At 38.1% G+C, this 26796-nt stretch overlaps 1 protein-coding gene across 1 annotated transcript in view; it reads left to right on the forward strand.

Moving 5' to 3' along the window:
- UNC5D (unc-5 netrin receptor D) overlaps nt 1-26796 on the forward strand; it is a 91547-nt gene that overhangs the window by 35118 nt on the left and 29633 nt on the right. Inside the window, exons 5-10 of the mRNA XM_009286198.1 lie at nt 6525-6705; nt 7552-7719; nt 9000-9164; nt 17201-17233; nt 23228-23377; nt 25386-25763. Of these exons, the coding sequence (XP_009284473.1) occupies nt 6525-6705; nt 7552-7719; nt 9000-9164; nt 17201-17233; nt 23228-23377; nt 25386-25763 (1075 nt within the window). The remainder of the gene's footprint in view (nt 1-6524; nt 6706-7551; nt 7720-8999; nt 9165-17200; nt 17234-23227; nt 23378-25385; nt 25764-26796) is intronic.

The following is a 26796-nucleotide window of genomic DNA, read 5'->3' on the forward strand; positions in this document are numbered from 1 at the left end:
AGAGGGGAAAATATGGTATTGCCTAGTTCTTTTGTATATGTAACAGTGTTATTTTTGTTCTTAGGGAGCTAAGAGCTCAAGTAGAGGTGCCTTCTGTATTATTTATATTGAATTAATTAAGTACCTTCATGGGCAACAGCAAAAATGGTATCAGAATCAACTTCAGGATAACATTCACTGTTCTGCAGTTGTCATTACAGCAGTGTAAGAAGAATTAAGATCCAAAGAGGTGTCTCTAAGAGACATATTTTAATGAATTCTTGTCAGTTTGGATAGCTTGGTTCTGTCAGGTCAAAATTTCATGTGCAAACTTATTCCTCTCATTGAAAGTTGAGGAGGGGAGGAATGTTTAATTAAAAAACGGATGATGGATATGTCAAACAGGTATTATGGACAAAGGACACAGACATAAAATGCACCTACATTCCAGATTATTTCTTGTTACCTTTTCTTTAAATGGCCTGTGCGTCAAGACTTCCATCTCTTTTTCCCTTTCTGCCCCGCAACACACTTTTTTTGTCTTCTGTATCATAGGTATTTTTAACAGCTTCACACTAAATGTGTTTTTTGGGTAACATTTATTACCAGATACAGGGTTCTGACCCTTGCGAAGTTAGAGCTAATGTTAGTAAATACAAGACAATGTGCACATTCAGCTACAGTAGGCAGATGTATGGAGGAAGAAGAAATTTGAGAATAAAGAAATCAGAACAAAAAAATGCTTGAGAAATATATGAGCCACTGACAAAATGTAGGGTTGCAAAGCACTTCATCTCAGGTCATTGGTTTTAAATTAACATCTAGTCAGGTGTGGCCAAATATCTGAGAAATACTTACCATCATCGCCACTTGTAAACTTGCTGGTTGGTCATACTCCTTGGTGCACTACTTCAGGTTTTGTCTGGTTCACAAAAAGACAGCCTCTGCCTCACTGCAAGGGAACCATAAGATATCAGAGAAGAGAGTTGTATTTAGTGTAGTTATCTGCAATCTCATGAGCAGCAATATACCTATTTATTCATTGCATTCTCTACCATACTTTCTAAACGCTAGTCTGTTGTACTTACATTTAAAATATTGAGTCTGGGACTGACTAAAGAGTTTTATCCAAAAGATACAAATATTGGCTTGTTCTCTAAGAACATAATGAACAGTGGTATTGGTTTAAAGGAAGGTTAAGGATGTGTTTACTACTTTCTCGATCTGAGAGAAAGAATATTTAAAATCTGTAAATTGACTATGCTGTAAGAAACATTTGTGCTGCCGTAAGTCAGGTGTTGACCTTTCCCGTCTTAAAATCATGAAGCGTTTATCTTGCATCGAGAAAGCAATTGATTCTCTCTTCAGGAGGAGCTGACATTCTAACTATATTATCTTTGATATATATGTACTCTGGTTATTGACCACATGAGAAAGTCAGATGTTGTATTTAAAGGGCAGGATAGCATAATCTAAAAGCAGGAGTACCAAGGTCTTTTGTCTTCTGACCTACAAAATTATCATGTGTGCCCACAAGAACCCTGAGTTGTATTGTTCCTGTTGGGTATTAAATCTCTTTATAGTCTCAAGCAAGATACACTAGAAAGAATAGAAAATTCAGTCATGGGCAGCCAGCTCTCAGGATACTTAAATTAGATTGAGCAATTGATGAAGGACTCTTAGTGCATCAAATCATTTAAGGCCTGTATCTGGTATCTGACCTGCTCTCATCTTTAAGGTTTAAATAATAAGTCTGGTATTAAAACCAAGCAAACAAAAAAAGTGATTTCTATTACTGCAAATAAGAATATTCTTTAGTCTTACAGGAGGTTTAACAGCTGTATAGCCTCCCTCTCAAATTTGGCAGAGGAGGAGTAATGCTTAGCCAGAAGAATGTTATTTCCTCATCTGGAGTTAGTCAGCTTTTCTCCTGGAATTACACGGATGATATCTGTGTAAAGTCCTAAGACAGTGCCTGCCAAAGTGAAATAACATGCTCCCAGTGATATTGCCATCAGGCTCAAAAGCAGCTGAGATTTTGGGGCATGACATGCTGTTCCCACAGAAGCCACAACTATAACCCATAAAATGGGCAGGGTTTTAAGGGAACCGTAGCAACCTTTGCCAGAGCTTTCCTACCGTCTCTAACTCAGCTATGTTCCTGCCTCCATCAATATTCTCATGGGTATTTGCGAGTCCCCAGTGCGTTTGAATTTGCTATATGGCAACCAGAAGATGAATGTCTGTAGTATCTGTATGGATACATATATAAATAAGGCTGACACGCATACATTATTTATTTTGCACATACTAAGCACAGTGAGACTCAGCGATGTGAAGCTGACAGGCTGTTTTAACGTTGTATACAGTAGACAGAAATATGGCTGAGTTGGGATAAGCTTTATTTTTAAAGAAAAAGAGTTTGTTAACTCCCATCATAAACTACCTAGGATATTGTGTATTTAACTGATCTTACTTTGATAATGCTGTAAGCTGGTCTTTGATAATTGCTTTCTGTAATTGGAACAAATTTATGATTATGCTAATTCATCTGCTGCCACCCAATATGTCATAGCTGAGTTAATCCATATCTGCCCCTGCATTTCTTCTGTAGATCATTACGTGATTAGCCTTTTTTAGAAATTGATGGGGGTATTTTAATTCTGAGCAGATTTAATTTCAGGGGAAAAAATCAGATATCTTTATATAAACTTATGGCATATTATAGCAGTTTTTAAGTCTAGTTCAAGATAGAAACATTTAAGATCTTCAGACAGACTAATTCTTAAAAAGAACTATATTTCATTGCATTACAAGCAACTGTATGATCTCCACTGATGATAAAGCGAGGGAAGTTAAATGCTAATGAGTTTTGAGTCTACTCTTCAGGCATTGCAGGCTGGCAATTCAGAACGCCGTGCCTCATTTCAGTATGGAGACATTGGAGGTTTCTTTGTTGCCTTTATTTTGCTTGATTGTTTTTTGTGTGTATTTGTGTGTGCACTGAATTTCTCCAAAGGTTGCATCGCTGCAAGTGACAACAACCTTTTGTCATCATGAATCCTTCAAATTTATCAGTTTATTCTATAAATTCATCCCTTAGTTCTCCATCTTTGAAAGCATTTCTCTGCTGAGGCAAAGGCAGTGAATGAGTTTGAATAAGTCTGTTTTTTCTTCAAGGGAGGGGAAGGCTGGAATTAGAGATGAGTATTCGCAGTGTCATCAAGCCTCCAGATATGCAAAAGGCAATGCATGCCCTCACTTTCAAATCAGCTTTGGATTGCACATCTCTCAACACTTTCACATTTATGTTCTGTCTGTTTAATGCTCTCCCTTCACCGTGATCATAATTCTTTTAAATGCTTTGCATTAATGTAAATGTTTTTCATTCACCAAGCCTTGTGGTCCTACACTCAGTGGATCAGTGTGTGCTCCCTCCTGGAAAAGTTGTCTATGGGAAAAATAGCCCGAAGTGCCAGTGTAACAGTAACAAGGACCTTGAACCCTCCTGTCGCCCCTTCACCACCCCGCAAAAGGCCCTGACCTGATGAGAGTCAAAATGCAAAATTTATATATATACTTGTGAAATAATGAACTCTAGTAATACTAGACATGTTTGTCATTTCTTTGAACGTTACTATGTTTGTCATTACTGTGCACATAAAGTGAGTTTAATTCTGACTGCAACCATTGAATTTCTGTCCCTTGATTTATGCTAGTGCTGCTGTTCCATAATTTAAATTGCATTCCTAGTTTCTTTGCTGAAACCCCCTCTGATAATCAGTATTAAAGTTAACTGCAGAAGGGAAACTGAATAGTAAATGGATTACTTGATTGTTCCTCGTCTTACTCAGACCGCAGGGAAATGTAATACGTTCATTAAGGGAAGAGTTCAGCATTACTGGATTTAGTAAGGCTGTTTGGTTACAGCTCCGGAGCTGTGCCTGGCCATCTGCGGTCAATACGGGTGAAAGTGTCAGCTGTGTCTCTGAGCTTGGGGAATGAAAGGCAATGAGTATGAATGCTAGCCACGTGATTTCCTGGGATGCTTCTAGCAATGGAAATTAGAATGCCCAAGCTACTGGGTGTGTTAAGTTCATGACAAAGCATGATTGCATCTCCTAACAATATGAAGGAAAGCAAATTCAGGGAGTGAGACTTTTGGTGAAAAATCTCCTCAGGGTTTACCTGAATAAGTGTACCTGTGCCGGGCACTGCCTGGCCGTTGATGTTGTGGGGCATACCTTAGAAACTCACTGCCTTGAAACTTCGCTCTAAATGTTTGTTCTGATGTGCACTGTAGCATACAAAGTCATGCGGTCCCAAAACTCGTTAAACTTTTGTGAAGGAGATTGTTTAAAAAATAAAAGTAAAAAAAGTTAAGATTTGAGAGGAAAAACAAAACAGCATTATGAGAGAGCTTTATAAGAATGCAGAAATAGACAGCTATGTCTTGAACGCTTAATGTAAGCTTTGAAGGCGACATTCTGTCTTTGTTACCATTTTTGGTTAACTGTGGTTTGAGGAAAAGTATACAGAGCTAAAATCTTTTAACTACTTTCGGTATGAAATGTATAATGTACTTCATACTCAGGTAATGCCTCTTTTGACAGATGTGTAAAATAATCGCTTTATTTAATTCCATAGTCACTATGTAGGATAACAGTGCCACAGACCTAGATTCTTCTCAAGGTAAGTTCCCAGCTGACTGCTGTGGTGCCGGGACATGAGAAGCTATGGATGCGTCAGTCACACACCTTCTGTCCCCACTAAGCAAAATGACTGATGCTACTGGAAGGGGAACCTGCTGTCTGGCATGAAATCTAATTGGCTTTGATGGTCAGCTTTTGCAGATTTGTTTATAAACTGGAAAATCTACAAATTGCAGACCATCTGCGCGGAACAGTGTGCTAATGAATGCCTGTAGCTAGCAAATCCATAAGCTCATTACCACAAAGTTCCAAGTCTTTCCACAAGTTCCTAAATGAGGTTATTCATCGGAACTGAGATGAGAAGGGTATTTGACTTCAGGGTACAGCCATACCTCCTTCAGGTCTAGAAAAGCTATTAAAATAACTCACATTTATTGAGTCTTTTAACAGAATCTCTTGATTCTGGTTCTATTTTTAATTTTTCACTTCTGTAACAGCAGCTTACTATGCCTTAACTATTTTTTTTTTAATGTTTCAAGTAGAGAAATGCCTTGCAGTTAATTCCTGGGTATACTCAGAGATATGTTGGTTGGTGAACTAGAGAAGATGTATGGAAATATATTATACACAGCATTTCACGGTATTTATGTACCTTGACAACAAACACTAATGGTCTCTGGTTTAAGAATGTTTATGTAAATTGGGAATCCACTATGATGACTTAGCTCTTCCACTGTGTGTGATGTCAAGCGATTTCATCCTTCTGTCTGTTTCTCTCTCAAAAAAAGTGGAATTAATAATACTTAATACATGTCATCGCAATCTATTATGAAGCTTAACTGATCATTGTCCAATTGTTTGAACATGTAAAGCACTGTATATTGAGAGCAGTATTTTAAAATATTTCTTATTCTCTCTCGGTTGAGATTTTCTTCCATTTTCTTTGAGTAAAAATCGGCCTTTCTAAGTTACTAGCCCACGCCGCCTTCCTCTGAGGTTTGGGGTGGGGGTGGCAAGTGGCAATCATTAGCTGACTTTCACTTGGACTGCTCATCTCCATTGGTCATGTTTCTCTTTCTGCTACTTGAGTCAAAACAGGTTTTTCCCTATCAGATTAATGAGGTTGTTAGCCCAAGGCATCAAGCGCCTTGGTCTGGCTTTACAGGTTTACAGACTTTTCCCGTTTTTTCATTCTCTTAGGGAAGCCAAAAGGGCTCTCCTAAATAGAACAATAATTGAATAAATGAATAGTTATAATAAAAACAAAATACACCATATAGATTCAAGAACAAATATAGAGGAAATAATAAGATGCAGTTATTTAAGAAAATTATTTCTGGTTCAAGCTTTAATACTTAATGGTGAAGAGAACCAGGAGGTAAATGAAATATATTCAACTAGAATGATCCAGTATTTTTTATCATCAATTCTTGATTCCTTGGATTAAATATTAAAGCCTCGTAACTACCTAATACCACAAGGAAAAGTGTGATTAATTGTTCTCCTCCTTTTTTTTTTCTATCTTCTTCTTCCTCATCTCTCCTTCCTTTTCTCCCAGTAGAACAAAAATAATGTTTCCCTTATAATCCACACCCTTGCAACTCTGAACGAGCTCTTTGCCATTTTTTTTTCTGTTCTTTTATTACTTGTTATTTTATTATGTTCTAACATTTCATTTGGTGTGCCATTGTTAATAGGAATAGTTCCTTTTCTGAATTTGTGAATGTCTACCTTTTTGGGAATCCCATCCTAGCTTCATTTTTACCTTAATGTTCATAATAAAGATTGCAATGACATTTATTAACGAAATCACTGAAATACAATTTTGCAGATTTCCTGCTTCCATCTTTTCTTTTCCTGCTTCATGTTCTTCTCTGCTCCATCCCTCCCCAGGTGGAATGGCTAAAGAATGAGGAGCCCATAGATTCCAACCTGGATGAGAACATTGACACCAGAGCAGACCACAACCTCATCATTCGACAGGCACGTCTGTCTGACTCTGGGAACTATACCTGCATGGCTGCCAACATTGTTGCCAAGAGAAGGAGCATGTCTGCGACAGTTGTGGTGTATGGTCAGTGAAAACGTGATAATTATGGAAAAAACTTAGATGTGTGTGCTTTTATTGCTGGAGTACTTTATATTTTTAACATACAACTGGTTCTAAATCAAATGGTAACCTCCTTCCTGTTATGATGAATTTCAGTTCTGTTGCTCAAGGCTGAGATCATGCCTGCTTTTAGAGTGGTTAGAATTATGAGGTTTTTGTTTGTGATGGATTCCCAGAAGTTATGTCAATAATAACAATCCTTGCCCCAGATATTGAGAAGATCCAATTATAAGCTAAACCACATAAATAAGCCTTGCCTGTATCGGGAAACCCTGAAGCACGTGCCTAGGGAGGTACATAAAGGGCTGCCTTAATTGGATCTGTGGTACTGCAGTGTCCAAGCACTGACTAGTGAATCTAGATGTTAACAGCAAAGGACAAAAGAGCAGAACCATTGCTTTATTACCATCTTCTGTGCTTGCCATGTTTATTACTGCATGTGACATTTTATTGGTGGAGGGCAGAGCATTTCTAAATCACTCTTTTTAAAATAAAGAAGTCTTGTTTATGATTTAAGCAAAGCATATTCTATGAGAATTGAGGTGCCTGCTTTTACCTCCCTCCCAGACTCTCTCAGTCATTGCACTTCTTAGCATATTACTCTTCCAAAACAAACATTTGTGTTCTTTGACACCATGGCCTTTATGTAGTTGTGTACTGATAGGCAGCAATGCTCCTACTGCAGCTTGGAATTTACCTGTAGAATGTAAAACCAAAATTCTGCCTTTGAATGAAATGATCTGATCAGATTTGTTGCTTGAGGTCTCTTAGCCCACGTACTGCAACCTCAAGCATGTTTGTGTTTTGCAGTTAATGGAGGCTGGTCATCGTGGACTGAGTGGTCAAACTGCAATGCACGGTGCGGTCGGGGCTGGCAGAAGCGATCACGGACCTGTACCAACCCTGCTCCACTCAACGGAGGTGCATTTTGTGAAGGAATGTCAGTGCAGAAAATTACCTGCACTTCTCTTTGCCCTGGTGAGATATACACAGTCTACTAAGGAATAACTTTGGATGTCACATTTATGGGAGAGCTCTTTCAGTCTGAAACGCCAGGTAGACAGTTGTGCTTTGAAGAGCCCACGGAGGTCAAAAAGGAAATTGGAAATACTTGCATCCTTGTTTAGACTACAGCTCGGAGCCTTGTGCAGGGTCTGAGCAGTAGTCACAAGCACCTGTGGCCTGATCTGCCAGGTTTGTCAGTGCTTTAACTTACACTGCAGCTAACTAAATAATAACAAAACAGCAACTGGTTCAATATGAAAAATCACCTAAGCGGGTGGGGGCATAGGGAAAGGGGAGGTGATGTTAGTAACGCTAGAAACACAGAAACCTAAGCTGAGAACTTCACTTAAAAGTATTTAGCTTGCGAAAGTTTGCTTTCAAGTATATTAACCTTTTGAAATTGAGCTTGGTGTTACATCCGTGGACACTGTACATGTCCTCATTTGTTCACCTGAAGCCTCCCTTATCTGATCTTGGAATTGGTGTTTCACATATACAGCTAAAGAAAGTTAGTAGGATTGTATGCATTGTATGTTTTAAGAGACTATGTTTGCCTGTGGTCACAGCATAACTTGTGTGGATTCTGGCAAATCTCTCTTCTAGCTTTTATGAGTTTTTAGATACAACATGTCCTGAACTGGGATTTAAAGAACTTAATATTACTTACATGTGTCTCTGTGTTCATCTGACCGTTCTTCAATCTGATTTATGCATGAAAAAGAAAGGGAACTGTGAAAACCCTTCTCATTTGGGACAGGGTCAGAGACAGCTATAAATCAGTCAGCAAACCAACATATTGATCCATTGTCTTGCTCGGGGCATTAGCCAGAAGTCTACAAGGCCAGCTATGCTCTCTTTGTAAATGTCAGCATCATTTCTCTGGTAGGAAAATGTGTGGCCTCTCTACATCAGCCTGTTTTAAGGTAGAATTTATATTGAAACATTAGAAGCTAATAGCTAGGTGGCAAAGGAAATGTTTCCTCCTGCAGTTTTAATTGACTATATTTACAGAATGTTATATACTGGTGCTATTTTAAAAGCTTCCATATTGCACGCTTGAGGTGGTACATTCTAATGATGGATTTTAACTTCACATCTGATGAAATTATATTTATTTCTCCTGAGAATTATACTTTGTTTTACTTGCTGTGACCTGAGGAGAGATATGAATCAAGTATTCTTGGTAGGGACCTCTTAACTACACCAGTTTGATATGCGGTGATGATGCATGTTTTTTCTTCCTCCCCATTCAGTGGATGGAAACTGGGAGGTGTGGAGTGAGTGGTCTGTGTGCAGTCCGGAATGCGAGCATTTGAGAGTTCGGGAATGTATTGCGCCACCTCCAAGAAACGGAGGGAAGTACTGCGAGGGCTTGAGTCAAGAGTCGGAGAATTGCACTGAAGGGCTTTGCATTCAAGGTGAGTAACAATTGGCATTGAATTGGATTTAGGAGGTATGGCCTAAAATGTATACTGTAATCCAGGTAATGTAGTGTATCTGCCACACACCCATGTCAGTAGAACTCTTCTGGTTGAAATATTACTGTGAAAAAATAGATTGTTTTCAAAGGGTTGCATATGTGAAGTTTGAAATCCACAGTGGTCTCTGAGTCACTGGATTTGTGTAGCATATACTTTAGCTATTAATTATCAGATGATTCTAAAAATCCAAATAAAGGTTTTTTGCAACGTGTAATTATGACCACCTGCTACACCATATTTCATGGAATGTACTACTTAGCCTTCTACGTTCTCTTGCAAGTAAATTGGCAAAGCACCAACATGAATACTCTTGGTACAAGAGCTGTTTAAGGTCAAAGTTTACTCCATTTGTTGCCTTTAACACAGAAGTTAAATAAAGGCAAATATACTCTGTGGTGAGTTCCCTGTGAAAGGATTTGCCCTTCATAAATGTCTGGAAAGCATCTGGCATTCGGTAGTTGCTACTATCAACAAACAACTAGGAGCCAAGAAGATCAGCCCTGCAGCTGTAGCGTTGCAGAACACCCAGGGACAGCTGCATAGTGTCAAAACAAAGAAGAAATTCATGGGTTTATTCCTACACTGAACACTGCTCCCTGTCTGTGAAGCGATACTGTCACCTCATCGCTTTCTAGCAATGAAGTGGCAGCCACGGGAGCAATCAGGAATGCTAGGGCTGAAAGATGTAAACTTAAATAAGTCTACTTTTTCTTTAATTTTGTATTTAAATAGTCCTCTTTCTTTGTTTCTTTGGTACTGCATTACCCTTCCTTCTTGACTTTTTGCATATGTGTGTTCATGTTATGCCTAGCAGTCATTTTCTTCTTCCACCATGATGCACGCAACAGAAGGAATATGGCTATAAATCGTAAGCCTTGTGCTTCTAACCATCACATACGTGCTTACAGTAGTGTAAGTGCCTATGGCCTTCCCCCATGTGCACCCTCCTAATACTGGTTGGCAGTTTTAGAGAGAAAGAAACAGCCACTGTGCCCAGCCAGTTCTTCAATGAAGTACATATGGTGAGATGAAGAAAATAATTTTCTAAACAAAATTTTTTGCCCTGAGATTTTAATAATTTCTCAATGGCAGATAGTGTCCTGTATATTTTTCAGGCTTCAGAAATACGTATGCCTCAGCTGATACTTTAAATAAGATGTTGTTTGGCTTTGGAGGGAGGGAATACCCAGCAGTCTTGCTTTATGTCTCTGACTACTCAAAGTTTCCAGGGTTACAGAACAGCCCTCCAGCTCCACGGTGTCAGGCAGACAAGCTTCGGTGTTTAAAAGGACATAAATGAAATGTAGATTTTTTTTTTTCCTTCCCCATGTTTTAAAGAAGACTAACTACTGAGAATTTGAGAGCACTGCAATTCATTCAGCTTTTGAGGCCCAACGTGGTGATCACATGATGTTTTCTGAGGTCTTTCTCCTTCTTCTACATTAAATGAATGCCCTTCCCTGCAGATGGCTTGATAAATCCAGAATCCATTCAAGTGTGCAGATTACCATATCCATTGGAAGACTGTCAGAAGGATGCACTGAAAGGGGCGTGAAAAGATGCAGCTGAGGTCTGCACAGTTATTGTTTGTGACAGGCACGAGTTGACTTGCCATCTAGTTGACTCCCTCTGTGGTTTTCACCAGAGTTAATAAAAGGTGGCCCTACTCAGGTCATTGCTTCCAAGGAAAGCCTTAGCAACACTGCAGGGAGGTACAGATGACCTGTCCTACCTTAAGAATAATACCCTTTCATATTGTGTAGTTATGCGTCAGTCCTGTGTGTCATCTTCTATGCTGCACTTACGCTTTAGAGGTAGGGGAACAAATACGGTATTATGCTTACTTTGGTAGTCTGAAAGGAGCATGTGGCCTGGGGAAGAGCTGCGGTTATGAAGCACTGAGAGTCATGAGGCATTTTACTTGATGGCGATGGCTTCATTCCATGGGGAAGTAGAATCATAGAATATTTTGGGTTGGAAGGGATCTTTAAAGCTCACCTAGTCCAACCCCCCTGCCGTGGGCAGGGACATCTTCAACTAGATCAGGTTGCTCAGAGCCCCGTCCAGCCTGACCTTGAATGTTTCCAGGGATGGGGCATCTACCACCTCTCTGGGCAACCTGTGCCAGTGCTTTACCCCCTCAGCGTAAAAAATTTCTTCCTTATATCTAGTCTAAATCTACCCCCCTTTAGTTTAAAGCCATTAAAGTCACTGAAACTCCTGGAGCCCTTGTAGCACAGTTGGTTTTCAGGTACAGACTGGGCCTCTGAGCATTGTTGTATCAACAAGGTATGGTATCACATGGGCTTTTGTTGGTAGCTTCTCCAGCTGTTAATTTCTCCATTCTTAGCCTCTCTCCCTCTCTGCGGAGTTCATCCAGACACTGTCTACAGGCAGGTTTTAGAATGTCCCTGTTGCGCTCTGTTCAGTGGTGAATTATCACTTTAATATCAGTGCGAGTCCTCCTCAGATGTCACAGAAGTGCAAAAGGTTGGTGCTGTGCTTGCCAGCTGTCTTCTGAGGACTACCTCTGACGTTTACTGCTAATTCCAGGAGTGCATTTTCACAAACTATTCTAGGATAAAGCCCTCTGAAGCTTTTTGTATGAACAAAGGTTTCATATACCAGTGAAATGAAATCTCTTTATCCATGTTACTGCACATAGAGGAAAAGGGACTGGGTGTTCTGTTCACAGACATGTTACCAGTGCAATGTTTGATTTTTTTTTTTTTTTTAAATGTGTCTGTGTTCCCTAGAAGACGACTGTTTTTCATAGTAAGAAATATAAAAGCTGCCTTGTAAAATTCTCAAGGGTGAACTCTGTACATGTTGTGTGCCTTTATTGAAAACATGCTTTGTAAGTGACTGCTTTCTCTTAATGAGCAACCTTTAGCCCCAGGTTACCAGTGCTGAACTCTGAATAAGGCATTCAGGTTCTAAATCTGTATGGCCTGCAGCTTTAGTGAGAAGCTGGTGTGCAGGTTCCTTCGACAGAAAGAGAAAGGGGCTAGGATGTCAGCTGGTCCAAAACAGTTCACTTAATCTCAGAGGGGGTATGAGACAGGGGAGGGGTTGGCTTTTTCCAGCAGACACAAATGTGGTAGTTTTGGCTGTGGAAAATAAAGCAGATTGCCTTCTGAAAGGTCCTGCAAAGGAACATCACTAGGAGTTGAAAGCAAAAAACTTGAGGCTGTAAGGAGCCAGTTGCCAATTCACCTTCCTTCTGAGAGGGGAAGGGAAAAATCCCCAGACGGTTGTATCACTGATTAGCTATACGCATATAATGCAGTCCCATGATAGTTGTTTCACTGATTAGCTATACGCATATAATGCAGCCAGAGTATTTATTTTTTTCTGTTATTAAATTTAATGCCTATAAAAGATGTCATATTGACAACCCTGGAGACATAGGATCTCTGTTTATCTGTAGAATAAAATACAATAAAGTATAGCTTTCCCTGCGATTGCTTTACTTAAGCTCCTCTGTTAATGTGCCCTATTAAGAACTCCAATAGCAAGCGTTGAAAGAAAGCCCTTACCACCAAATTATTTGATAGATGGCTATTGGAAGAGTTACAACATGGCAACTAACTTAGTTTTAATAATTATCTGATATTATTTTTAGTAGTAGTAGTATTAGTGGTGGTGGTGGTGTTGTCTGTCATATGCTTTGTATAAAATCAAGTTCTTTGGATCAGGTACTGTCCCTCTGCTTTATGTTTGAACAGCCACTGGTGCAAAGAATATTATTATTAATGAACCACTAATTTACCTGGCTAATGGCACTGCAGTAAAAAGGAAAAATGCCCAACAAGTTGAAATCAACTAGCATGGGATTTCATCATTGCCTTTTCAGAAGAATTTTATTTTTTCTTTGCCATGACATATTTAGAATCACTTTATAGATGCAATTTTAAGAAAATGTAACTATTTTGCACAACCATGTGCAAACAGAAGTGAAGTAAACAGTGTATGTCTGAAAACAAGTGTCTGGAATAGCAAAGGCTTTCTCTTTCAGAAGCAAATCACTTTTCTACACATGGGACTTAAAATGTTCTTAATAGACTTAAAATGTTCTTACTACACTATGCGTAAAGAACGCCTTCTTTAAATAAATGGATCGTTATGGGTAAAAAGACAAAAAGCATTTTTTAAAATATAAGTAAATTTTGTACAGATTTAATCAACGTAGTGTCAGCTGTGAAACAAAGTCTGTAAGATATAACTTCGATGTTGAAAATGAACTATCAAAATCATTTTACAAAGGATAAGTGGGTTAAGTAATAAAAAACAAATTTTCTGATTGAATTGAAAAGCTGTTTAAAATCTAAGAAAAGACAAAAAGCATTTTTTAAAATATAAGTAAATTTTGTACAGATTTAATCAACTTAGTGTCAGCTGTGAAACAAAGTCTGTAAGATATAACTTCGATGTTGAAAATGAACTATCAAAATCATTTTACAAAGGATAAGTGGGTTAAGTAATAAAAAACAAATTTTCTGATTGAATTGAAAAGCTGTTTAAAATCTAAGCCTACTAGGGATGCATATGTTGACATCAAAGCAATACTATTTAAAATTAACAAAATTAAATTCTCAGCTTATGCTGAACATCGGGGGGGGGAGGGGAAATCTGCTGCTGCTGGATTTTCCATGGAGAAATCTCGCTGGGTGAAGTATTTCTATTCCTTTGATAAGGTGAGATGGCAGTTAAAAGCTGTGAACTAACAACAATACTCTAAAATTAATTCAAAGGCAAATATAACGGAAGATTTCTCTCTGCTGCACACACCAGCAATTTTTCACCTAATATTGGGATCAGAAACTGATCTCCAGGTATTTTGTGGGAAAAAAAAATCTACTCCAGTGTAATTTGGAGTCGAGTGTGTTGTCAGTATTATCCTTCACATATAACAGCACTTCACTGGAACTGAGTAAGCTAAGTAGTAAAAGAGGAAGCTAAGGCCTGCTGGTATAGAAGCTGTTACTGTTAGGTGACGAGTGGAGCTGGGATCAGCCCTGGCCTACGTGTTCTTCATGTTTTAAATGAGCTCGTCTCCTCCTTTTGCTGTGATGGGTAGTACCAGGGAGTGCGTGTTGGTTCTGAAAGTTGAATTTCCATATGCATTCAAACAGACTGAAGTATTAAGTGTCTCTTGTTTCTTTCATCTCGGAGTGTGATCCTATTACTCCTTTATGGCTCGTGCTGTATGTATACACTTGTGTCAAATTATTTTTAGGACTGTAATTGCTTTCTCAGCTAATAGGAATTGATGCAATTACCCTATTTTTTAAAATCTTTTTCCCCGGTTCATCTTCCAATATGTGCCTTTTCTGCTCTGCTTTTCATCCCATGGGGAATTGTCAAGGAAATGCAGTACTGTGCTACAGAAAACTAATCTCTTGGAGGTTATTTATCAGGCACAACTTGTTAACTTTGTTCCTTCCGTAAGGCAAAAATAGAAATGAAACATTGTTTTGGTTAACAAATAAGAACTTAAATGAAAGTAAGGGTGAGAACGTAAGATGCCAGGAAAGCGTAGGCCTGATTCTGAACTGGCAGAAGAAATACTAATCCCTGGCGTGAATTTTCAAATTTGGAGCCAGTAAACGAAATGGTGATACAACAGGGTCTAGTCTCAGGGTCTTTATTCAGTCCCTGACAGGAGAGGTTGGGAATAACACAAAGATGACACCCTTTCATTCACAGGAACGTCCTTTTTCTTGCTTTGGTTTTTGATTTTCTGGATGGATCCAGATAGTCCAGTCCTTAACTGAGGAACAACTGAAAGTGCTTTTCTTCCAGAGAATTTCTTCTAGGACTTGTAACAATTGAATAGATGTAAACTTATATGCAGAAGAAAGGTGGAATTATTTTGGTTTTGATATATATGAAAGATTGCCAGGCCTGCCAAGTTGGGAGAAAAACAGAGATTGACTCAATCTGAATGCAAAGGTTGCTTTCACTCAAGATAGTCCTAATAAAACTTCCTAGTTTCTTGCATATTTGTTCTGTCATTGTTTATTCCCTACCAGTATTCTCAGTAGTATACTTTTCCATGGTGGATTTCTCTCTATCTTGCAGAGGTGAAAGCTTTTTCTTTGCTCAATAAGAGAGAGGGTTTTGTAGAGTTTTTTGTTTTACTTTTATCTATTTGCTTTAAAGTTATTTTTTATAACTTCAAAAACTATTGATTTCTTTTCCCAGTGCCCAAAAAAGAAACAAACAAGTAGGCCATAAACAGATGAATGACAAACATGTTTTTACTAATGCGTCATAAATCACAAATAATACTGTTTTCCATTTTTCAACCAGCCATGATACTGAATATTGCAAGAGGCTTCTGGATCCAGCAATCTCACCAGTTTATATGGCAAATGCATTTCAATTCCATAGCTGTTTTCTGTAGATAGCAGTGTACGTCAGCAGCACAACAATGTTTGTTTCCATTGCAAAGCTCAAGTCTGACACTATTCATTTGGTGTTTACGTACATCATTTCCTAGCAAAAATAAAAACAACCCCAAGAAGAAAAAAACCCACACACCTAGCTTTTTGGCAAAGCCAAAATCCAAGAATCTTTTGGGTTAAGTATTATTAAACCCATCATTTTCACAAATAGTAAAAATAATAGAAGGCGCCTCGTAATTCATTTGCTTACGTTACCACATAGTGATAAGACAATAAGCTGAACATCTTGTACCTTGATGTGGTTTCCATTAAGACTAATACTTGCCAATGTAGATCATCAGACTGCAGTAACAGTGATTGTGCTGATAACCGACCTCTAGAGGTAACCAGTACCAGATCCTTCATACACAAAGAAATCCAAAATCGGGGAACAGCTCAGTCAAAGGGAATTTCCTTACGTCGCGAAGCACCTACAAAATGGATGTAGTCTTATCTGCTTAAGGATTTACATCCCGCATTTTATTCTATTAGATTAGTCTAATTCTGCTGAACTGCTAGCCTCTGTCAAGTTTTATAGAAGTAAGCAAGCTATATGTTGTGTTCTGTTGTTTTCTTCAGACACCCTATCAACAAAAGGTATTGGAAGAGTTGCTTAAGTTAGGCAGACTGCCCAAGGAACTAAGGGGTGGCAGAACTGATCTTGAGACTGTGTTTATAGAGCATGCAGAGGGCAGCCTTGAGACAGTCCTGGCAACCCCACACAGAACGTGAATTCCTGAGCAGGGTCTTGGAAATCGCGGACGTGTTCCCTCTGGACTGCTGCGCTGGGACCGGCATGCCCGGTGGGTTGCTTTGTTGCCGTGTGCACCTACAGAGTCTGCACTTGTGCAGTCTGGGTGCTGCACGAGCCCGAGTCTCCCGTTCTCTACAGATTACTTTTCCAGGTATTAGGTTATAAAGGATAACTCAAACGCTTATTACGAGGGAGACAGAGAAGCCTCATTTTTGAGAGATGCACTATTGTATAAAACTTATTTTCTAATATATTTGCATATGTATGGTAGTACATTGATTCTGTATGTTCTTTAGAAACACATATAGATGTCATTATTGGTGTATATTTAGATATATAAATGTGAATATATTGTACATTTTGATATTTTATAATTTTTTTAAATGTCCGTCACTAATCTTTCCATATATCAGACACACAAAGAAATAATTAATTCTTAACTGACTTTCTTTGCCAAGTGATCGGCCTTAAAAGTATTGAACTTCCTTATTGCTGAGATGTGTAATATTCTAAATAAAAACATCTAATAAAGCTAACAAATACTTGAATTAACCAACTGAGAAATTACTGCAAAGAAACATCCTGAAAGAGATTTAGGGGGGGAGAAAAAAAAGATGAAGGGGAAAATATGGACAACATAAAATATTCATATTGTCAGCAAACAAGGAGAAAATGTTTCTTTCATAGAGCTAGACAGAAGCGATATAGGAAATAGATATGCTCCATGTAAATTTATTAAGTGCAACTCTCTCTCTCTCTCTCTCTCTCAGATAAAAAACCTCTTCATGAAATAAAATCCCAAAGTAATTTATTTTTTTTCTCTTGTAAATATGATTTTTCTCATCTTCTCTGCCAGTCTGTTTTATTTGTCTAGGAGCTAAATAAAACTGAAGGTTATATGAAAGGCTTTCACATCTACTGACAGCATCTTCTTAGCAACTTTGTGATCATAGGTTTTAGACTAAAAATAGAAAAGTGACCGTTCTTTAGTAATTTGTGTCTGATTGGGGGCCCTTTCTACAGGGCTGCTTGTCTTGAAATTGATCTCTTGAGGACTTGTAATTAGAAAAAAAGAAATTAATACAGGATTTTGGTTTTCTTGGTTCAAATCTGGTTCCACTACTGGCTCTGTCTGATCTTGTTCAGCTTACTTTGGCCTTGATTTATCAGCTGGTAAAGGGTGTTGATATGCTTTACCCTGTGAAGAGTATATAGATATCATTTATATACTGCTTTGGGGGGCTTCTCTCCTGTACTCTTTGTTTCTTTGTCTTCCATTGATTTCAGTGGAATTTTAGTTTAGAGCAGCACTTTGGAGTGAATTGACTAACTGACAAGATTTCATTAAAAAAAAAGAAAAAAAAAAGACCCAATTTTCATCAAAAGCACAATTTCCATGAGGCCTATCTGTTTTAAAGTGAAGACATTGCTTTTTTTTCTTCCATTAACTGTACACAAAGTTTTGAGGATTTTTGACTGCTTAATTTTCAACAAAAAATTGTCTTTAAAATTTGACAAATATATTTATAAACACATTTTTGGCTTAATTCCTTTGAAGGACTTAAAACAAGAATTAACCTGTACTGAGAAGTAACGCACGCAATTATTTATATGTTCTTTGAAGACAGATTCTTCTATTATGTATTACAAAATACGTAGGTTTTAAGTCTGAGTATTCCTCCAGGATATAGGGGCATAGGGTGATCAGATTATTTGAAGTTTTATGGAACTTGGGCTCTAAATCATTAGGAAAACATTTGGAAATCCTAACCTGAACTATATATTTACTTTGAGCTCACATGCTGTAGACTGCAATGTCAAAACATTCTGCAGCAAAATTTCTTGCTGGCTTGAATGAAGCCTGTTTGGTTATCAGATCCCAGAGTACTCCTCTGTCTGATAAAACAAGAGTTTTAAAGGAAGTGGTCAAGTTCAAATCCATGTTATCCACAGATAACTTCATAACTATTTACAAAGGAACGGAACTAAATTGCAGCAAAAATGTGATGCAATAAAAATAATAATTATAGAGGAGCACAGTTATTGTCCAAGATGGCTACAAATCTTGGTGAGTGAAAGGTGTTTGGCTTTTTAAAAGCTCTCAGTTTTTAATATGGTGTAGTTATGTAGGGTGTGTGACAGCCACCCAGCTTCACCCTTTAAACGGTTCTGAATACGTAGAAAGCCTGCATGAGAATATTTCTCCTTTACGCTTCCAGTTCTTAAGTATTTCTAAGGGTACACAAAATCAAATTTAGGTAGCTCAAAAATGTGCTGTGGTTGCCTTGGCTGCTTAAGCCTTTTTAATTTTGTTTTGTCTTTGTCTCACTGGAATCGACTCCTAACTGGTCACATACAATTGGACTGTGTCATAACTTAGCTCAGGCAATTGATATGTTTTTGTTTATCTGCGCAGTTCCCATTTAATTAGAGAATCTTGAAAGAATATCAGTCCAATCGCTTTATTTTCTGATTTATTAAAAAAGTAACTTTAATGGAATTGATTTTAGCATATAAGATACCTAGGAGAATTAAAGGGTTTCTTTATAGCTGTGGGGTTAGAAACATGTAATACAGCTTGTTGCTATTCAGTGAAACAGGAACTTAGTTTAAGACTGCATGAATCATCATTGATGCAAAATCAAAGTCAATTATGAAGATAATTGAGAAACAACCTGTTCTACGAAATAACCTCTTACGTGATTCTCCGACTTTTGATCTTTGTTCTCAAAGACTGGCTATATGAAGAAATGGACTTCAAGTTGCTAAGGGGTCCCAAAAGTGAGAGTGATGGAAAACTGGGGGAGGATGGGAAAAATCTTTCAGCTCTCCTAGCAAACTAATGGTAGACGGGGGGAAATGTATGCCCTGCATAGCTCCTGGAAAGCACTTATTGTAAATGAGATAATTTAATCAATTACGTTTCCTAATGTACTAAACCAAATGTTTCATTTTCTGCTCCTGCACATCTTAAATTATCTTCAGGTGCTTTATGAAACTTAATCATAGTTAATAGAAACTTCATTACCATCAAATGTGCTTTCAATAAATGTTGTGTAACAGTGTCAGGAGGTGGAGTGAAATATAGGCTACAATTACCACAAACATGTATCCTGTAACTGAAATGTATAAAAATCGTAGTGCTTTACCGGAGTCCCTATCTCCTCTGAGCTGGGAGGATGCAGTTCATTAAATAGTAATTGGTTGACTATAAATGTCTTCTTTTTCAGTTTGTTTGTTTTTCCACTTTGTTCCCTTCTGGGAAAAAATAAAGGCAGAAAATTACCCCATTCCCCAAATTTGCCATGCTTTTCTTTTTTCTTTAATTTCTAGTCTCCAATGGAAAAGGAATTATCCATAAGAAAAGATAGAAAGGAGAAGAGATTAAAATTACTTTAAAAACCCAGTATTTGTTTCTAAAGAAATACTAACGTCCTAAATAAAAATGGAAGTCCCCTTTCTTAAGCAGTTGTGTTCCATAGGAACAACTCAAAGGAATATCATGTCACTCTTGTTTTACTCTTTTAAGATAAATGGTTATGGGAACACTTGAATAACTCATCCAGGTCTTCTATGAAAGAGAACAATGACCATTTTATTAAAGATAAGGAAATTCAGAAAGAATAACTGTAAGAGTTTTTAATCATATAATTTATAGAAAAGTGTCAAATTCAAGTTCTAGGGATACTTAAAAGCATTCACTGAAAACAAAATTATTCTCTCCAGAAAAATTTTGCTTGAGTCAAACTGTTCTCATTTTTTTAAAATTCTGTATTCTTGCTCTCATCTTTAACCCCCCGTGTCCAACAGTCTTGTGCAGTTATAAAAGTATAAAACTTAAATTATCTGATGTCTGAATCGATTGAATAGAAGCAGCTAAACTATTTAAATAGATTTAGAGTAATAAATTACAGTTACTGACAGGTGAGAGTTTGAGGTGTGTTTTATATTCTGGTTTTGATGGTGAAAGATCAGCTCTTATGTTTGCTACCTGTTGCCATTATGGTGGCAGTAATTGTTTACCGACAGGTTATTTCTGCATGTTTCAGACTTTATTATCCCAAGAACGTAGATGAGCTAATTCAGATTTTTCAGCACTTTTCTGTTTTCAGGTAACGATCAAAATGGAAGACTTAAAGATGGTTTATGGTGAAATAACTACCAGCTCACTAGGTTCTCTAGGAAGGAAAAGAACCCGCTTGCTGTTAGGTTTCTTCTACCGCTGGAGATACGTAGCATTCCTGCTCTTGGCTTACTCATTGTACTAATTACCCACAAAAAATAAGTCAACAATAGAGTTTCATAATTAATTCCCTGTAACAACAAAATAGCTTGGGAATAGAAAATTGGAAGAAATAGAAATGTAATTAGTTTCTGTACTTTTCTTTCTGCACCTGATACTAGAGAATGAAATGGAAGTAAACCAGTATGTGATTAAGGCATTGGATTGGGATTCAGGTAGTCTTGGTTTTATTTGACGTATTTCCAGTCTTCCTTTGTGACCCTGTATTTTTGCATTTACTTCTTCCATCTGGCATAGGAGAATGTGGGCATCTCCCATTGTTAGTCTAACACATTTACATTGTCAGCTAACAGGTTACTTTCTAGAATTCCTAACTCTGAACTGAAAATGCTTAAAATTCTCTTTACAACATTTTTCAAGGGAGCATCTCGTGGAAAAAAATGGGAAAAAAAGGCCTCAGAAAAAAAATCTTTCTAGTAATTTATTTAGTAGAACTGTGTGGCAATTGTTATGTTCTAAGAAGTTGGATAAGAGCTACTTACAAGTTTATTCAGTTGTGATTATTTGTCATGACATACCACAGAAGATGGATTTCTTCTGAAAAGCTGATATTTGCATGGAAACTTTGTGGTTCCCCCACCCCCTTCTCAGCAAGTTCTAAACGTGTTAAAAACGGAAACCCTTTTCAGTATGATGTTGTTTGAAAATTCAACAGCTGCAGAAGTATTTTCTGGGCTAAATAGTGGTCCTAGTAAAACTGATTTCAAAACATTTATTTTGGGATGAATGGGATGTTGGAATGTTGTTTCTGGGGTTGACTGGGAACAGTTTTGAGAATGGAAATGGGATGGAAAGGGTGTTTTCTATTAAGAAAGTTTGAGCCAAACAGTTTATTTTACTTTTGATTCAACTGCCCAACTAAAAAATCGGTTACATTGCCTTATTCACAGCAAATCTCCATGTGCTCCAGCCCACTTAAAGCAGTGTTTACGTACTCAGTTTCCTTGCTGCTGCAAGTCATATGGCATTTCACTTATGTTAGAGAACAGTCGGTACTCAGCAGTTGCGTTTGGCAGCTGATGCGCCTTCCCAGGAAGTTCAGCTGCTTGTATTGTTAGTTGTCAGGCGTTTAGTTTACATAAGAAACTGGCGAGCCAGGAAAATTAGCTTTTCTGATGCTGCCCATAGGTACACATTTCTTTCATCTCAGTGGTCTTAAGTTTCATGTTCATTTTAAAAACTCAGCTAAAATAAAGTTATCCGACTTTCTGCAGAAAAACATATGCACAATAGAAGCCTCCTCCCAAATACTAATTAAGTAATTTCAGTAATTGGCTATTTATTAAATGCTGAATTTAACTTCCTACCCTATTTCTGTACATTGCAGTTTATTTACTGATACTGAGTAGTCTGAATTTCCTAATTATTTTTTCTGTCATTTGTTATAAATCAATGCACTTTCTGTACCAAGTGCTTCTCACTTGACAGCAGAAGCACTGCATAGGAGGATAACAGATGATGTATAGGGTGAATACCTGATTATCTCTTCCTCTAAGCTGGAGTTTGGCATTAAGGAACTATCTAAGGACCCACTAAGTGTACTTGCCAAGTAATTTAATTTCATGGTACGTGGTCCCAAATCCCAGAAGATCTAGAATAGCGGGACTGGATAATTCAATTACATAATATTGCAGGTTTCATTTGGATTCATTCTTTCAAAGCAATGAATTCTTCTCTGCTGTAAAAGTTTGAAGTCTTAGAAAACTTGGTTGTAAGCTTAATGCATGGGTGTGATCATGGGGAAGGTTCGGTTTCCAACCTATTTTTAAAGACTGAGATGCTTGCAGGAATCCAAGATGATATGTGGGATCTCCTCAGCCCCTCTCTGAGCTGTGAGAGGATGGACTGTTCCTTCTTATACCAAAACTCACACAGACAATAAAGAGGGGGGAAGGGGAAATCTTCACTAAGAATTTTCAGGGGATTCATGACCTCCTGGATTAGCTCCAGAATTCAAACCTAAAACTTACATGTCCCTGGAAGCTAGCAATAGATGAGACTCATGCTGATACCTGAAGCAGCCCTCCCTAGCTGCAGTTGTTCCACATCCTCCCTTTAAGGGCTGCATTACCATACCTTAATGATCTCCACTGGGCTGGAATGGGAAACAATGGCATGCCTCAGCAAGGAGCCCAAGCTAGCAATGTGTGCTGATGAGAGAGAAGGGTATTTAGTGGTAAGCGCTCTGCTTCTCACTGTTACGAGTCCAAGTCTCCCATTTTAAAAAAAACTGTAAAAGACCATGATGCAATCCCTGAAACAATGTAAGCTCACCTATATGGAGTGATGCATCAGGAAATTTGCTCGTGCTTTCAAATGCTTGCTTTTCAGTGTTCCTTTGTGCTCCACTATCCTGCTGTGATCTGCTCCACATTTATGTCTCAAGCTTTACTGCTCTGGCCTCCTATAACCCCCTTTGCTCACGGCCAGCCAGCACCAGTCAGAACGTTTTCATGAGTGTTGCTGACTTGGTACCCACTTTTTCTCCTTTCAGATATTGAGACTGCCAGTGACATTGCCTTGTACTCTGGCCTGGGAGCAGCAGTCATTGCTGTAGCTGTGCTGGTGGTTGGCGTTACCCTTTACAGACGGAGTCAGAGTGAGTACGGCGTGGATGTGATTGATTCATCTGCACTGACAGGAGGCTTCCAGACATTTAATTTTAAAACAGTTCAGACAAGGTAGTGTTGTGATTTCATTTTCTTCTCTCCAGAGCTCCTACTGCAAAGAGATACTGAGCTCAATGACTGGCTGTGGGAGGGCATTCCAGCTTATTGCTGAGCAGATGTGTTGAAAGCCAGGGAAGGGCAGCTGCAGTACAAGGAACAGGATCTGGTGGTTAGAACCATCTCTTACTGTCTCTGCTACTGATCTGTCATGGCAACTTGGACAAATACATCATCTTTCTTGACCACTAAGTGCTTTAGAAATACCGTCACTAGCTTCTACACTGACATTTGTGACTTACAAAAAGCCCAAACCAACCAAACCAAACCCAGAAAGCATGTCTGTAGTTCCTTCCTATTCAGTTACAGATCTTCTATTTTCTTTACTCCAATAAAAGTGATTAGTTTTTTACTGTTAATTTGAGAAACCCAACTTTATTTTTATAAGCTGCTGTTATCATGCAAACATCCACATTCTGAGGTCTGTGGGAGAGATGTGTGTAAACGTGTATTGATTAAAAAAACAAACAAACTTCAGAAAGCCACCAATACAATGAAATATGGAAGAAATATTTACTTTTACTAAAAGCAGCACTCAGATGTTTTCTGGAATATTATTTCCTTTGGACAGAAAGGTGGGGAGGAATACAAGTGGTGACTACTTTAAAATAGTATGTTTCTTTAATTCCGTACTGACATTCTAAAATGGACACCTGCCTTATTGTGGGTGGGTGGGTGTGAAAGTATCCCCATGTCTCTTCTCTCTTCGGAAAAGTGAAATATGTTGCAGAGTTTGGGTTTTTTTTGTGGTGGTGTTTTTACAGTTCCTCACCAAGCGTAAATTGCCAGAAATTGGAAAACGGGCTTGGTAGACAAGGATGTTTGAAGGATGTTTACTCATTCATTTCAAATTCCAGGCCTTTAATTAGCGTAATGTAATTCTCAATGACTGTCTCAAATAGTAACTTTCTCCTTTGCTCAGTTTGCCACTGAAGCCTTGTTTTGAGTCTGGGGAACTGTTTGTTTGACTTAATGTTTCAGAAACATTAGTTCTGGACACTGAAAATATCTGAGTGCACCAATTTCTCTTATGCCAGGATGCTGTTAGTTCAGTTTCATTTACTTTGGGTTCTCTGTCTGTGGGTTTTTAAATAAGAGCATTTGTAAACTAAACAATTCTGCTAAAAAAAAAGGCCAGTTCTCTGTTCAGTTTGCTGAGAAAAGAGAGCACGATACTGACATACAGACAATGGATTAGAGTGATCCAAATTTTATTCTTTGGAGAAATGTATTTATAATGTTAGCACCCCAACCTGCAGTCCCTTAAAGTGATCAGATTTTCAAGGATGCAGTACAGATAGATAATTTCCAGAAAATTATTTACTTTGGAAAACTTCTATTTATTAGAAACAAACCAACCAAAAACCCCCACAAAAACAAACAAACAAAAAGACCAAACCAGCTAAAGGATTCAGGCCCTAAATCTATCCATGCCTTCTCTTTTTTCCAGAGTGTTTTCTGAGCTAAAATGCTCCTAAATGAATAACTCCAGTATTTTTCCGTATATTACTCTTGTCCCGCTTTCTTTTCAACCCAGTTTCCCTCAGGCATGAAGCTATTGTTTCGTGTAAGCTCACAGGAAAGGTCTGCAGGAAGATGTGTTTTCACCCAATGGGTTTTAATTTAAAGAAAAAAAAGAAAAAAGGCATACGCACAAACCTGAATCCAAAACAAGAAGGAAGTTCCTTCTTGGATTCGTGCACTCTGGAGTTGTCCAAAGTGCAGAAAACATAGCGATCAAGTACCTGTTAGATCTATTGCATCATTTCATCTGTTTTTTAACATTACCTTATGTGATTTTGAGCTCTTGAGCGTATCAGGAAGGAAGAGCAAGTCAAAAAGGAAATGGTGGAGAGGTCAGAAAGAGGTTTCAGATTTAACGTCTTAATACAGGAACTAACTCCCTGATCTGCTTCATTCTACCAGGTAACTCCCTGCTTTTGAACTCATCTATGCAGCCTGACTTGACAGTGAGCAGAACATACAGTGGACCAATCTGCCTGCAGGATCCCATGGACAAGGAGCTAATGACAGAGTCTTCACTGTTCAACCCACTGTCAGACATCAAAGTCAAAGTTCAGAGTTCATTCATGGTGTCCCTAGGGGTGACAGAGAGGGCTGAATATCATGGAAAGGCACATTCTGGGACTTTTCCTCATGGGAATAATAGAGCTTTTGGTACAATACAGGCTAGAAATAAGGCTACATATATTCAGAACCTGTCTTCTATTTCAACAAGAAGTGAGCTGAAGACAACTGCCATTTTTGGACACCTGGGTGGCCGTTTAGTGGTTCCAAACACAGGTGGGTAGATCCTTTCTCATTAAAAGCATATAAAATAATTTCAGATTAAGCTTTTTTTGCCTGATGTCATGTTCTGTAACTAAAGGAAAAAAAGGAAAGAAAAGAAAAAGTAGGGGCTCCCTTAATGCAGATTTTGGGAAGTAGAGCATGTTGCCCACACAGGAGATGACTGATCAGAACAAAGCTTGGGATGAGTCGTAAAGAGGCATTATGTCTATTTGAACTGTTATAAATTACTGCTTCACTTGATGTCTTCAGCATGAAAGTCCTATTGATCAAAGCTGTTGCCTACTTGGATCCTGATCCAAAAGAAGGGCTCCCCAGGAAGGCAGTCGATATTGGATCAGCATCTTGTATAACGGGGTCATATTCAAAGCAGAATCTACATGCATCAACATCTGACTGCGTTAACATTGTCAGGCTTCATTACATTACTGAAGTCTGCAGTATCTAACAAACAGATGTCTCTGGAGAATAGCTTCCACTCTCAGTGAAAACTCGTGTGGCTTTCGTTAGCATTTACTCCTGACTTTCTGGTTTTCTCTTTCTTTTAGCTTAATAGCTTGACAGATTTCCACAGTGGGGCACTTCAAAGTCAACTGGCATTTCAAGATTGGGCTATGCACCAAAACATCGCAGTAGAGATGCTCAATTTGCATTGTTTAAGAAGTAGAATTTGTTTTGTGACTTCAGAGTTTTGAGACACGTATTTTAGACTTAAGAAATTGTTTGTTAAATTAGCTGAAAACATAAAGGCATCAATACAGAATCAAATAAAGGATGTTAAAATCATAGTCCTGCAGTATGTTGCACTACATCACTATGTTTGTATCATGCTGAATAAAATCCCTTATGTTGGATGCTTTCTTTTTCAAAATGGCAAATGTAGCAGAAATAGCCAGCTACCACCATTGCTAGCTAAGAGGATCTCTTCCAAACTCTTTATTCACTTGAAATTCAACTTTGATTTCATTTGACTAGTGTGTCCAGGCTTATCTCTTAGTATCTAGTTGAACTGAATGCTTTAGAGCAT

Source organism: Aptenodytes forsteri, unplaced genomic scaffold (assembly GCF_000699145.1).
Source record: "Aptenodytes forsteri isolate BGI_AS27 unplaced genomic scaffold, ASM69914v1 Scaffold168, whole genome shotgun sequence".
Taxonomy (NCBI): Eukaryota; Metazoa; Chordata; class Aves; order Sphenisciformes; family Spheniscidae; genus Aptenodytes; species Aptenodytes forsteri.